Source organism: Galeopterus variegatus, unplaced genomic scaffold (genome assembly GCF_000696425.1).
Source record: "Galeopterus variegatus unplaced genomic scaffold, G_variegatus-3.0.2 Scaffold2068, whole genome shotgun sequence".
Classification (NCBI taxonomy): Eukaryota; Metazoa; Chordata; class Mammalia; order Dermoptera; family Cynocephalidae; genus Galeopterus; species Galeopterus variegatus.
The window spans coordinates 216,062-229,310 of NW_007728179.1; the positions used below are offsets into that span (position 1 = coordinate 216,062).

At 46.4% G+C, this 13,249-nt stretch overlaps 1 protein-coding gene across 1 annotated transcript; it reads left to right on the forward strand.

Annotated features, from left to right (window-relative positions):
• The first annotated feature begins 306 nt into the window (after positions 1–306).
• On the forward strand, positions 307–5,077 carry AWAT1 (acyl-CoA wax alcohol acyltransferase 1). Its single transcript, XM_008580335.1, has 7 exons — positions 307–382; positions 772–879; positions 1,136–1,206; positions 2,041–2,245; positions 2,897–3,068; positions 4,510–4,709; positions 4,923–5,077. Exons 1-7 carry the CDS (start codon positions 307–309, stop codon positions 5,075–5,077), a joined length of 987 nt encoding a protein of 328 aa, XP_008578557.1.
• The last annotated feature ends 8,172 nt before the right edge of the window (positions 5,078–13,249 follow it).

The following is a 13,249-nucleotide window of genomic DNA, read 5'->3' on the forward strand; positions in this document are numbered from 1 at the left end:
TCTTCCGGTCACTCAGACTGGATGGCAGTCATTCTTACCTTCCTTCATCCTGATGTCTTAGTAGTCCCAGGAAAGAGAGTCAAAGGCAAATGGGCTGGCCCAGACCTGATGGGGCAGTCCTCTGCACTCCAGAGACTGGCCCCTGTAGTGGGTGGGGACTGTGAGGTAGGACAAGGAGGGAAGAGGACAGGTGCAAACTCCTCATAGTCGCATGCATTCACTACTGAGTGAACTTCCAGAGGCTGGCAGCACCTTTGGTTGGAACACTGTTCTGGGATCTCTGCCTCCCTCAGGCTCCTGGGCACCATGCCTCATTCCAAGCAACCTAACCACTTCCAGAGTCTGATGCTTCTATACTGGCCTTTGAGCTACCTTGCCATCTGTGAGTACCAACCCAAGAGTGCACAGCAAGAAGCCAGAGTCAGAGGCCAGGGCCAGATCTGGGGTTATTTTTATGGCCATGGGAAGCCTCATTTCTGGTCTTTTGATTATCTGAGCTGGTACTATAGAGTAAAGCCAAGGAGTCTTAAGTTCCATGAGTGCCCTGGAGAAGGAAGAGATAGAGCCCCAGGAGACAGTGAGAATGGGCAGAGGGGTAAAATAGGGTCATGATGAATATGACAAGTGGACACGTGTAATGGATGGGCAAGAGCTAGATTGTGCTGAGGGCCAGGACCAGAGGCTTGGGTAGTACAGGCGGCTGGTAATAGGACTGGACAGGGTCAAGTTCTGCTGGCGGTACAAATTTAGTCTAACCTGATCCCTCATCAGTTTGGATCTTGCAGCCATTGTTCATTTGCCTGCTGTTTACATCCTTGTGGCCACTACCAGCACTTTACCTTGGCTGGTTGTTCCTGGATTGGAAGACCCCAGAGCAAGGTAAGACTCACGGACCTAAAAAGAATGCTCCACCTTAACCCACAACCAGGGAGTCCCACTCACCACATCACAGGCCTCTCATCCAAGTTCTCAGAGTCATAGCAGCTGGGCCAGCCAGGACCATCCTGGGGTCTGTTCCCTTCTCACCCCCCTTGCAGAGCCACAGTCCCTCCCTGCTACTAGGGAAGCCCTGGGTGAGTGGGAGGTATGGGGTGGCACACATCGACATCATCTCCTACTGGTATTTTTGTCTCAGGTGGCAGGCGTTCAGCCTGGGTAAGGAACTGGCACATCTGGACCCACATCAGGGACTATTTCCCCATTACAGTAAGTGTCTCTTTCCCAATGGCCCTCACAGTTCCCAAAATACTAGGGTTGTCCATAGGAACATAAGCATCCCAGAGAAGTCTCAGTCCAGACTAGATATACTTCAGGATCCAACATTTCTGCTGAGCACTCTATACCCTGCTAGGATACTTTGAACACCCTTGGCATGACCTGCCAGATGACAGGGGAAGAAGGCAAATATAGTTCAATTCAGTTTAACAAACATTTATTCAAAGTCTACTCTGAACTACATGTTTGGGATACACAGAAGTGAAGAGGAGATAATTCTCTGCCATCAAGGAGCTTACATTTAATGGGGTGGACAGACAAGTACATAATTACAGTACAGAAGTAGTTCAGATGGGGGATAAGGAAAGGTTTCAAAGACATGATGATATCTAAGCAAGGTTTTCAAAGTTCAATAAAAGTTACTTAGGCAGGCACTGGAAGGGAAGTGGGGGAGAGAAAATACCAGGAAGAGCTTCCAGAAATGTACTGCTGTGCTTATCCTCTGGGCACTCTTTGGAGTAGACAACAAACACTGCCCTGATTTTTAGAGCAGAACTTCCAACTTTTTTCACATATCAGTGCTCATAGAAAAAGATAACTTGCACAAAGCGCACTGACATAGCTGGCCAAGACTACTTGCAGCCACAGGCAGGAGGCCTGGCAATTCTAGTTGCCCGAGATCCTGCCTGGTTGCCCAAGGGCTGAGGAAACTAATATCTTGGCTTTTCATCTGTGGTCTATCTGTTGGAAACCCCTGAAATCTTCACCCTGTTTCCCCATGTGATCTCATTCCACTGCCTCTGGACTTTCTCTCTATGGCTGCAGATTCTGAAGACTAAAGAACTGCCACCTGAGCACAACTACCTCATGGGGGTTCACCCCCATGGCCTCCTGACCTTTGGCGCCTTCTGCAACTTCTGCACTGAGGCCACAGGCTTCTCGAAGACCTTCCCAGGCATCACTCCTCACTTGGCCACGCTGTCCTGGTTCTTCAAGATCCCCCTTATTAGGGATTACCTCATGGCCAAAGGTGCTTCTGACCATACTTACTGGAGCTTCTGGTCCACTTCTTTGCTTGGAAATGCTCCTATGAAGCCCCATCCCCTCCCCGCACCATAGCATAGTAGTCAGAATCATACATTCTGGAGCCGAACTGCCTGGGTTTGAATCCTGGCTCTGCCACTTGCCGTGTGGTCTTGGGAAAACTAGATAACCTTTACAGACCTCAGTTTCCTCATCTGTAAAGTGATGCTGATGATAATAGTCCAACCTCAGATGTGATGTGATCACTAAATGAGATAATGCAAGTAAAGCATTCAATATAGCACCTGCCAGAGAGGATGTGCTCAATAACTAATAGCAGGTGCTATTAATGGAAAAGGAAAGGGTAGAATTATAGTTGGAATTCAGAAAGTCATTTTGTTTATTCCGCTAAAAAGTTTCAACCCAGTGCCTTCTGAAATACGGAGATACTGCCTCCAAGTGAAACGTGTTCTGTTTGCCTACAGCCTTCTCTTCTCCACACTTCTTTAGTTCCATCTCAGGGAGCCTCTCCTCCTAGGACTCATGGGAACAGAGGGCATACAAACAAGCTACTGAAGAGCAAGAAAGGAGGTGTTCCCTCTCAGCCATTTTCTACTCTCCTTATCTTTTTGCTCCTCTGCTCCTTGGTTCTCTTCAGGTGTGTGCTCTGTGAGCCAGCCAGCCATCAACTACCTGCTGAGCCATGGCACTGGCAACCTCGTGGGCATTGTAGTGGGAGGTGTGGGAGAGGCCCTGCGAAGTCTGCCCAACGCCACCACCCTGATCCTCCAGAACCGCAAGGGATTTGTACGCACAGCCCTCCAGCACGGGTAGGTGTTTCCCCCAGAGGAGGAGTGGGTGGCCTTCTCTGAGCAGCATGACCCTGTAGGCAATGCCAAGACGAATCAGACGCGAATCTTGCCCTCAGAGAACTTACTACTGACTAGGGAATATGGGCATAGAATTTCAAAAAGGTTTAGGTGGTTCAACTCCTTCTGAGCCAAAGAAGGTCAGACTAGCATGTAGATGATGCCCACATTATCGCTTTAAATACTGATATCTACACCTGTCTGTTAATGGAACGTGTCAGAGGCAGTGCAGTATAGTGAGTGTGCGTGTGGGATCTGGAGTCAGGGGCCTGATTTAAAGTCCTGGCTCCCTGACTTACCTACCATGCACTCTGGAACAGAGTACTTAACCATTCTGAGCCTTCGTGTTTTTCATCTTCGTAACGTGGCTAATAATAATTGTACCTACTCTGTAGGGTAATTGTGTACCTAAAAGGAATTCATCCACATAAAATGCCTATCATGTGCCTGGCACGCATCAATACATGTTAGCTACTCTAACTTAGAGGTAAAGAGCAGGAGCCCAAGGATGGCAGCAGGCCAGATTACTGGACACAGGAACAATCGTCCTATTGCAGACTCAGAGAAGAGGGGAGTATTTCTTCTAAGGACCTTTCTTCTAAGAGTCCTGTTCATCAATTTGAAGCATAATGTAGAGGAGGGAGCTCTGAGCTGGGAGGAAGGAGTCCTGGGCTCTAGTCCAGGTCCTGTCACTCACTGACTGCCTGGATGAGCTTCCCCTTCTGAACCTGGCCTTCTGTATCCCTCACCATGTCGCCCACTGTCTTTGCTGTGAGGAGCGAGCAAAGTAACATATGTCAAAGTGCTGAGAGATTGTTATTAGCAATTCACAAAGATTTGTATAAGAAAGACTATGTTCTCTTTTCTCTCACTGAAGGAATTTAAGGAGCCTGATTCTCTACCTAGGGCTTCAAGGTGGATTCTCATGATCTGTGGAAGGAAAACAACTTTTCTGTGCTCTAATCCCATGACCCAAGGTCAGAGTACCTTAAGCATAGCCTCATTGGGTGAGAGGCATATCATATATCAGCATCTATACAAAATCATCATCTTCTCTGTGTTTTCAACTAATAGAAACAGAGTCAAATATTTCCTTCCTTGACACCTCCTGGAAGCTTTTCACAATGTGGGTCTCTGGGGACCCCTGCCCAACTCCTCTTTCCTTCCTGCACCTTCATATTACCCAGGATTACCCTTGTAATCCTGGCCCAGAGATAGCACTCTCACTGGCCTTGAAAAATCCAGGCCAAGAGACACTAAACAGGGGAGCCCTGTTTAGTGCAAAAAGAAATGCTTTATACCACCGGGATTTTATCACAGAGGTGTGGCTGTGAAGAAATGTTTTTCCAGGGTGGTTCCCACCCTAGACATGTTTAGGAAATAAATCGGGGCCTTCCCACAGGGCTCATCTGGTCCCCACCTTCACTTTTGGAGAAACCGAGGTGTATGAGCAGGTGCTGTTCCATCAGGATAGCAGGATGTACAAGTTCCAGAGCTGCTTCCGCCGTATCTTTGGTTTCTACTTTTGTATCTTCTACGGACAAGGCTTCTGGAAAGGCTCCATTGGACTACTGCCATACTCCCGACCTATTATCACTGTGGGTGAGTGCTGCTCTCAGCCCCAAGGCCACCTAGCTCTTTCTCAGCATCAACCTCAGCCCTCTCCACCCTACCCCCACCAAAGAAGAGAGCAGCAGAGGAGGAGAATCTGAGAGCTGACTTGGGAAGCAAGAGGGTCAGGCCCAGGGAAGGAGAAGGAGGTTAAAGGAAGAGATCTAACACTTTCCCTTTCTCTTTTCCCATCTCTCTTGGTAGTCGGGGAGCCTCTGCCACTGCCCAAAATTGAAAAGCCAAGCCAGGAGATGGTGGACAAATACCATGCACTCTATATGGATGCCCTGCACAAACTGTTCGACCAGCATAAGACCCAGTATGGCTGCTCAGAGACCCAAAATCTGCTTTTCCTGTGACCAAAGGGACTACGTGCCCAAAGGCACAAGAGCACCCGCCTTGGAGAGGAGACTCACCTGCTACTAACCATAGAGAGGCCTGGGGAGGAAGGGAGATGAGGGAGGCTGTGTACAGTAGGGGAGGGCATTAGGAATTCTTTCCTCGCACAGAGCCCTCACAGGGGTTCTGCCTGAGGAGCTTCACTCAGTCATTCCTCGAAGAGGGGCAACCTGAGGCCCCTCACGCCCTGCTCCCTCCTGCTTTTCCTCTCTGAGCCTGATACCCCAGATCTTAAAGGGCTCAAATGATGGCCAGGCAGCCCCCACTGTTTTGTTTTGTTTTTTTCTAGTCTTTAAACAATTTAAAAATTGATATGTAATCTGTATACCATAAATTTAACCTGTTTAAAGTGTAAAATTCAGCAGTGTTTAATATATTCACAGAGTCGTGCAACCATCACCGCTACCTAATTTTAGAATGTTTTTCAGTACCCCCAAAAGAAACCCAGTGCACATTAGCAGTTACTACCTATTCCTCCATCTCCCGCAACTCCCGAGCAACCACTAATCTACTTTCTGTCTCTATGGATTTGCCCATTCTGGACATTTCATATAAATGGAATCATACAATATGTGGTCTTTTGTGACTGGCTTCTTTCTCTTAATATAATGTTTTCAAGGTTCATGGATGTTGTAGCACGTATCAGTATTTCATTCCTTTTTAGGCTGGATAATATTCCATTGTACATATACAACACATTCTGTTTATCCATTCACCAGGTGATGGACATTTGGGTTGTTTCCACTTTTTGGCTATTATGAATCGTGCTGCTATAAACTTTCATGTTCAAGTTTTTGTGTGGTAATCTGCTGTCCCCAGATATAAAAGCTCACCTTATGCCCACACCACCGACAAGCATGCCTTTAGGATAAACAAAAAGCATCTTACTAGGGATCATTTTTCAGTTGGCATAGGCATTTCACATAAGTCACTTTGTGCTCATAATGATTGTCTGACTTCATGATCCCGAAGTATTCGCAACCATCCTGATAACCTACTGTGGGGAATCACTTGGTTTCTATGTTTTAAATCATAGAGTGCTTCTTAAAGCTGTATTCTGAGAATTCCAAAAGAGTAAATAAAAACACAGATGTCTCGGGCCGGCCCGGTGGTGCACTGTTACAGTGCGCCGCTTGGGAAGCGTGGCGGCACTCCCACCGACGGTTCGGATCCCACATACAGACCGGTTCCCGCTCACTGGCTGAGCGAGGTGCGGGGGCAGCGCCGAGGGTTGCGATCCCGTTGCCGGACACAAAAAAAGACAAAAAGGAAACAAACAAACAAACAAACAAAAAACACAGATGTCTCTTCCTTCACAAGGCAACCAACAAGAGACACACTTAAAAATACAGCAAATGACCAAAAGTTACAAGACCATTTAGACTACTAGCCTTTTTCTCCTTTGCTTAACCTTTACATATGGGGTCTCGGTGGGGTCCCCCCCCTTCTCTGATTTTACACTGCTTCAGGTCTAAAATATCTACTTCTAACCCAGATTTTTCTTATAAGCCACAGCCCAGTATATCCGATTTACCAATCTCCAACGAGCACCTTAACCTCAACATACCCAATACCAAGTGAATCATCTCCCTCCTCCCAACCTCACATCTTATCACCAAGTCCTATCAATTTTATCACCTTAATATTAATCAAACCTGTCTCCTCTCCTTCTCCACTGTCATAACCTAGTCAAGACTGTCATCAACTTTCGTAGACTATTGCCACTCCCTCTAGTAAACTCTCTAATCAACCCATCCATCATACAACTTCCAGGGCAATCTTGCTAAAACGTAAATTTGTCTTGTCACTCCCCCGCTTAAAATCCTTTATCTCTCCTATCATGCCTCTAACAGAATATCCTGAATTGTGCTCTAGATACCACTATTGTTCCTTAGATGTTAATGAATATTGCACAGAAAAAAAACGGTTCTGTGGTAAATAAACAGATGTATTTATTGAAGTATTTTCAGTCTTAAATACAGTAATGGGCACTGTGACTTTCCAAAAGGGAGTAATTTTGCAAACTTATCTGACAAAGGAAGCCTGGTTTCAAATAACACCTAGAAACATCTCATGGAACATTTAGAGTTCCTCTAAATACAGTCTTGTAAGTGCTGACCTACAGGATAAAGTTCAAACTCCTTAGCATGGCACAGAAGGCTGCTGGTAATATAGGGAAGGTGGCTGATTTGGCTTGGGAGCCTATCAGATTGGAAGAAGCCTTTGTAGGTGAAGTTGGACTCATAGGGTGGATTAAAACCTTGTATGGGGTTGATCAGAAGGTAATTGAATAAAAGGGGAACTGGTTTGAATTGTTCCAACCTGTTTTGGTTGTTTCTTCCAGGAAAGGGAAATGAGAGCAGAGTTTTTCCAGAAAAGTCTCAAGGGCACACATAGGAAGGAGGCCGTCTGTTTCACGTTCATGGCTCCCTGGAAGAATTAAAGAATAGAGGGATGGCAGTTTAAGTCTTTGCTTTCTTATTAGCATCAGCCAGTTGCTCCTCCTCAAAAATTCACTTTCCCGATATCTTTTCTCCTCCCCCACTCCCCCACACTGCAATCTCTCCCTCTCCCTCCCCCTGCCTCTCTCTGAATATTTTTGAGATACCCTAATACTCTAAGTGTTTGCTCCATACTCTGGATGTCACAGTGACTTCGTATGTGGTCCTCATCAAGAGAACTAATCAGTAGGACTTGATCATGGAATGTGAGGGTGGGAAGGAACATTTCCAAAGAGTGGCCAGGATGGTGACCCATAGAGGACCGAATAGCCAGGGATCTGTCTGAGGTAATCATGGAGGCAGAAAGGAGTGGTGTCCAGAGGGTTGCCCCACAGAGGGAAGAGCTGTACTTGGTCATAGGTTTTTGGACCCAGGCTATCAGTCAGGAAGTTTAACTCCTCCCCTACACATGGTAGTTGATTGGTGCATCATGAAAGCCAACAAAAGCCCCCCACACTCTGAGCTCTATTAATCTTTTCAGCCTTATCTCTAATCACTCCCTATCATAATCTAAAGAAGTACACTGGACAACATCAAGTTTTCTGAATATTTTCACATCGCTTTTCCTGTGTTCATGTTCTCTCTACATGGTAAAGCTTATTCATCTTTTAGTCCTCATCAAATACCACCTCAATGAAGATCTCACCAGGCAAAATAAATCACCCCTTCCCTCATTCTTCCACAGCCTTTCGTTGGCTCTACTATGGCATTTACCGTATTATATTACAGCATAATTATTTGCTTCTAAGCAAGTCTTTCCTAATAGTTTGAGAGATTCTTGAGAACAGAAACGATGTCTTATTTGTTGTAGCATTCCCAATGTCTACAGCAGTGCCTTAGCATTTGATAGCCACTAAAGGCATATTTCTAGGATGGAAAGAAGGAGTTTTATAGGAGATTTCATAGAAGAAAAGCATTAATGAGATCAATAAAGTCAGGGTACATGGGTCAAAAGTATGCTACACGTTGAAAGTCTAATAAGCTAAATAAGATAGCATAAAACTACATAAAAGAAAAACTGATGAAGTTTGAGGAAAACTTTAAACTTAGAGTAAAACTTTGGAATTTATAGATTTAACATAGCTTCAACAATCTCCAAGCAAGCTTCACTACGCTAAAGCTCCATGAGTACAGGGGCTATGAGTGTGTAGCTCATCTCTGTATCCTCACCCCTTAGCCCAGTGCCTGACTCATTGCTGGTACTCAAGAAATAACTGTTGAATGGATGAACCCAAAAGGACCATGACATGTGGGCAATTCTAATTTTGCTAAAGCAAGTCACTTAGCTAGTGAATGAACTGAACCACATCAAAATGTAAACTTGGTCTTGTCCCTCTCTATGCATGGTTAACCCCATTAATGGTATAAAGGAAATTTTTAGTTATACTATCATTGCACTTTATGGATGAAAATCATATGGTCTCAAGATGCGTGCCTGAGATATACTCCTCATGCTATATAATGTAACTGGAGACCTCAACACTGCTATTGGAATATGACAAATCTACTAAACAAAAAAGTGATTTAAAAAAGTAGGGAGCTAAGTAATACAATAAATAATGTACACTAGGCTGTCAAATGAAAGGAACTTAGTGAGCAGAACAAGAAATTACAGTTTCTTTACAAGTGTACATAAATCACTCACATTTATTATTTACATAATTAAAAAATAAAAATGACCTTAGTGAATAAAAAAAGCAGAAATTCTACATACTTTAGTCACAGGACACAATACAGTAAAGTTAGAAATAATAAATATAGAATTAGAGAGCACAGCTGAATGGGAATTAAAAATATTCTCTTGACAACTGACTTAGAAAATAAATTTAATAAAATGTAAATATAGCATGTAAAAATGTATGGAAATACAATGTTATCTCAAAGCATCTTTTTTGTTTTTGTATTTTAACATTTATTTGTATATTTTTGTGGGGCACAGTGTGTTGTTTCAATACATGCACATACTGTGCATTGATTCACTTAACGGATAGACAGCATAGCTTTGTACCCGTTAATCCACCACTTCCCCTACAGACCCCGCCCCTTCCCTCCTGGCCTCTAATAACCATTATTCTACTCTCTACTTCTATGAGAATTCTATGAGAACCACTTTTTTTTTTTTAGATTCCACATATTAGTGAGATCATGCAGTATTTGTCTGTGTCTGTCTTATTTCACTTAACACAATTGTCTGCAGTTTTATCCATGTTGCTGTAAATGACAGAATTTCATTTTTTTACAGCTGAATAGCATTCCATTGTGTGTATATACCACAGTTTTTTATCCATTCATCCATTGATGGGCACATTTAGGTTGATTTCATCCTTTGGCTACTGTGAATAGTGTTACAGTGAACATGAGAGTGCAGGTGTCTCTTCAATATGTTGATTTCATTTCCTTTGGGTATTTACCCAGTAGTGGGATTGCTGGATCATAAGGTAGTTCAATTTTTAGTTCTCTGAGTAACCTCCATACTGTTTTCCACAATGGTTGTACCAACTTACATTCCCATCAACAATGTAGAAGAGTTCCCTTTTCTCCACATCCTCACCAGCATTTATTATTTTCTGTCTTTTTGATAATAGCCATTTTAACTAGAGTAAGATGATATCTCGTTGGTGTTTTAATTTGCATTTCCCTGATGAGTAGTGATGTTGAGGCTTTTTTCATGTGCCTCTCGGCCATTTGTATGTCTTCTTTTGAGAAATATCTGTTCAGGTCCTTTGCCCATTTTTTAATTGGGTTATTTGGGGTTTTTTTGCTATTGAGTTGTTTAAGTTCCTTATATAGTCTGGATATTAACCCCTTGTCTGCTGTGTAGTTTTCAAACACCTTCTCCTGTAGGTTGTCTTTCTGCTCTGATAATTGTCTTCTTTGCTGTGCAGAGCTTTTTATTTTGATGTAGTCCCATTTGTCTATTTTTTATTCAGTTGCCTGTGCCTTTGTAGTCTTGTTCAAAAAAGCACTGCCAGGGCTTCCAGTCGAGATGGCGGAATAGACAGTCCCCAGCATCACTCTGTCCCACAAATCAACAAATTTACAACTATAAAAATGTAACATCAGCCAATCTGGGACCACTGGAGCTCAGAGGAAGAGGAGGAGAGACCTATGGAACTCATGAAGGCGGGAGAAACCACAATGAGAGAAAGAAAAAACTGCTCTCTGCATTTCGGGTTGTGGCCACTTTAATGCTGGAGCCCATGGAGCAGGAGTTGGCAGAAGCCGCAGCTGAGCCCTTTAGATGGAATTACTCGGAGGTGGAAGGAGAGAAGAGGACCTTGGCGGCCCCCAGGACAGCAAGACCACTAATAGGGTTCCCATGGACCCATGCAGGAGTGAAGAGCCAGAACAGCTGAAAAAGGGGAGCCATTCAGAAGCCGGTGAGTCATTGCAAGGGACCAGCACAGGGCCCATCCCGTGGGAAGTGTTTGGAGCACGGGCGGTGGAGGAGACAGGCCCATGAGGGGAACCCTGGGGCACAGCAAGGACAGCCGATCCACCCCCAATCAGTGCAAGACCACTCAGAGGAGACTGGTTGGGAACGCAGAATTGCATGAGGTGCAATTTGATGAAAAAACTCAGGCCCAGATGAGAGTTTCTACACAACCCAGGTGCATCGAGTACCTGGAGAGATGGAAGTACCTATAAGGTCAACCATTAAACCCTGAGCTGCACAAAAAGCCTTCCCTAGGGAAACAGTAGCAAAGCAGCAATTTACTCAACCACACAGCTCAAGTACTGGTACCCACAGGAAGTTGCTCCATGTTAGAAGTAGGCATAAGACAAAAAGTTGGTTCCAGTCAAGGCACGCCATCAATGCCTTGGGGCCCACCATGAGACATGAGGCATGGAGCCAGGGGCAGGACCCCCGCCCACAACCACTCACATGACCAGTACCTCGGGGCCCTGCCCAGGAACCTGAGGATTAGAGCCAGGACCAGACCCCACTCCCACATCCAGGCACACCACCAACGCCTTGGGTCCCACCCAGGGTCCCAGAGCTAGCAGCTGGGGACTAGACCCCCTTCCCAGACCTAGGCACACCATGACAGCACCTCAGGGCCCCACTCAAGGGCCCAAGACATGGAGAAAGGGACCAGACCCCCCTCCAGCAACCAGGAACACTGTGCCAATGCCTCAGGGCCTGACCAGGGACCCGGAGCTTGGAGAAGGGGACCAGACCCCCCTTCCACAACCAGGCACATCTTGGCAGCACCTTGGGGCCTGCCCAGGGTCCCAGGGTTTGGAGCCAGGGACAGGACCCCTATTCCCACAACCAGGTACATCACACCAGCACCTCAGGGCCCACCCAGGGTCCCAGGGTATAGAGCTGGGGACAGGACCCCCATTCCCACCACCAGGCTCACCATGCCAGTGTCTCAGGGCCTGCTCAGGGACCCAGGGTCTGGAGAAGGGGACCAGACCCCCCTCCCACAACCAGACATACCATGCCAGTGCCCTGGGTCCACCTGGGGACCCAGGGCATGAAAAAGGGGACTGGAGCCCCAGCCCACAACCAGGCACACCATGCCAGCACCTCAGGACCCACCCAGGGCCCTGGGGTATGGAGCTAGGGACCGGACACCCCTCCCACAACCAGGCACACTGGGCCAGCACCCCGGGGCCCGCCTGGGGACCCAGGGTATGGAGAAGGGGACCAGACCCCCCTCCCCCAACCAAGCACTCCATGCCACTGCCTTGGGGCCCACCTGGGGAACTGGGGCATAGAGAAGGGGACCAGACTCCCCTCCCACAACGAGGCACACCCCACCAGCACCTCAGGGCTCGCTGGGGGACTCAGGGTATGGAGCCAGGGATCAGACACTCTCCACAGCCAGGCACATTGCCAGCACCAAGGAGCATGCCAAAATCATCTCCTCCGTGTGGGTGGCCCACCACAGCCACCACAATATCCATGGCTGCCATGAAGGCGGCTAGATGCCACAACCACCATGCAGATGGTCTGCCAGCCACTGGAGTGAGTTGACACAAGGAGAGCCACCAGCAGAGATAAAGAAAGGAGGAGGATGTCTCTCTCCACAGAGCCCATTTCTGTCCGGAGCCATTAGAGCTTGGCTGCTTGCCTGTCTGGAGCCAAGAGCCTGCCCAGCTATTGCCTCGAGGCCTCAGAGCCTTGTTTGCTGTTATCTTCCGTCCCTCCCCCTCCTGTGCACTATGGGTGTAGGTAACTTTGCAACTTGCCATAGATAACGGGAATTTTCCATTTACCAGAACAACCCACCCTGTGGTTTTCTCAGTAAACCATCTGCATAGTTAATTATCTGCTGATTCCCTCCTGCTGTATATATAAACTGTGACCTTCTGGCTAATAAACGAGACTTGATCAGAATACTGTCTGGTCTCCATTTCTTGCGTCTCTTGTCCCATCCAATTCCCACTCCCCCCTCCAGGGTCTGCGTTGAATATCCCGCAGGTCGGGACACATTTCAGAGTGACAGAAGAAGCATCTGCTCTATGATAATATTGGGAGACCCGAACACACCTCTCAGCATTGGACAGATCATCTAGGCAACAAATCAACAGAGTAACCATTATTCTTTCAGAGGGAGAGAAGAAATCTAGCGTAATTAGAGGGGGAAGAGGGGAGGGAAGAGGGGATGGAGAGGGATT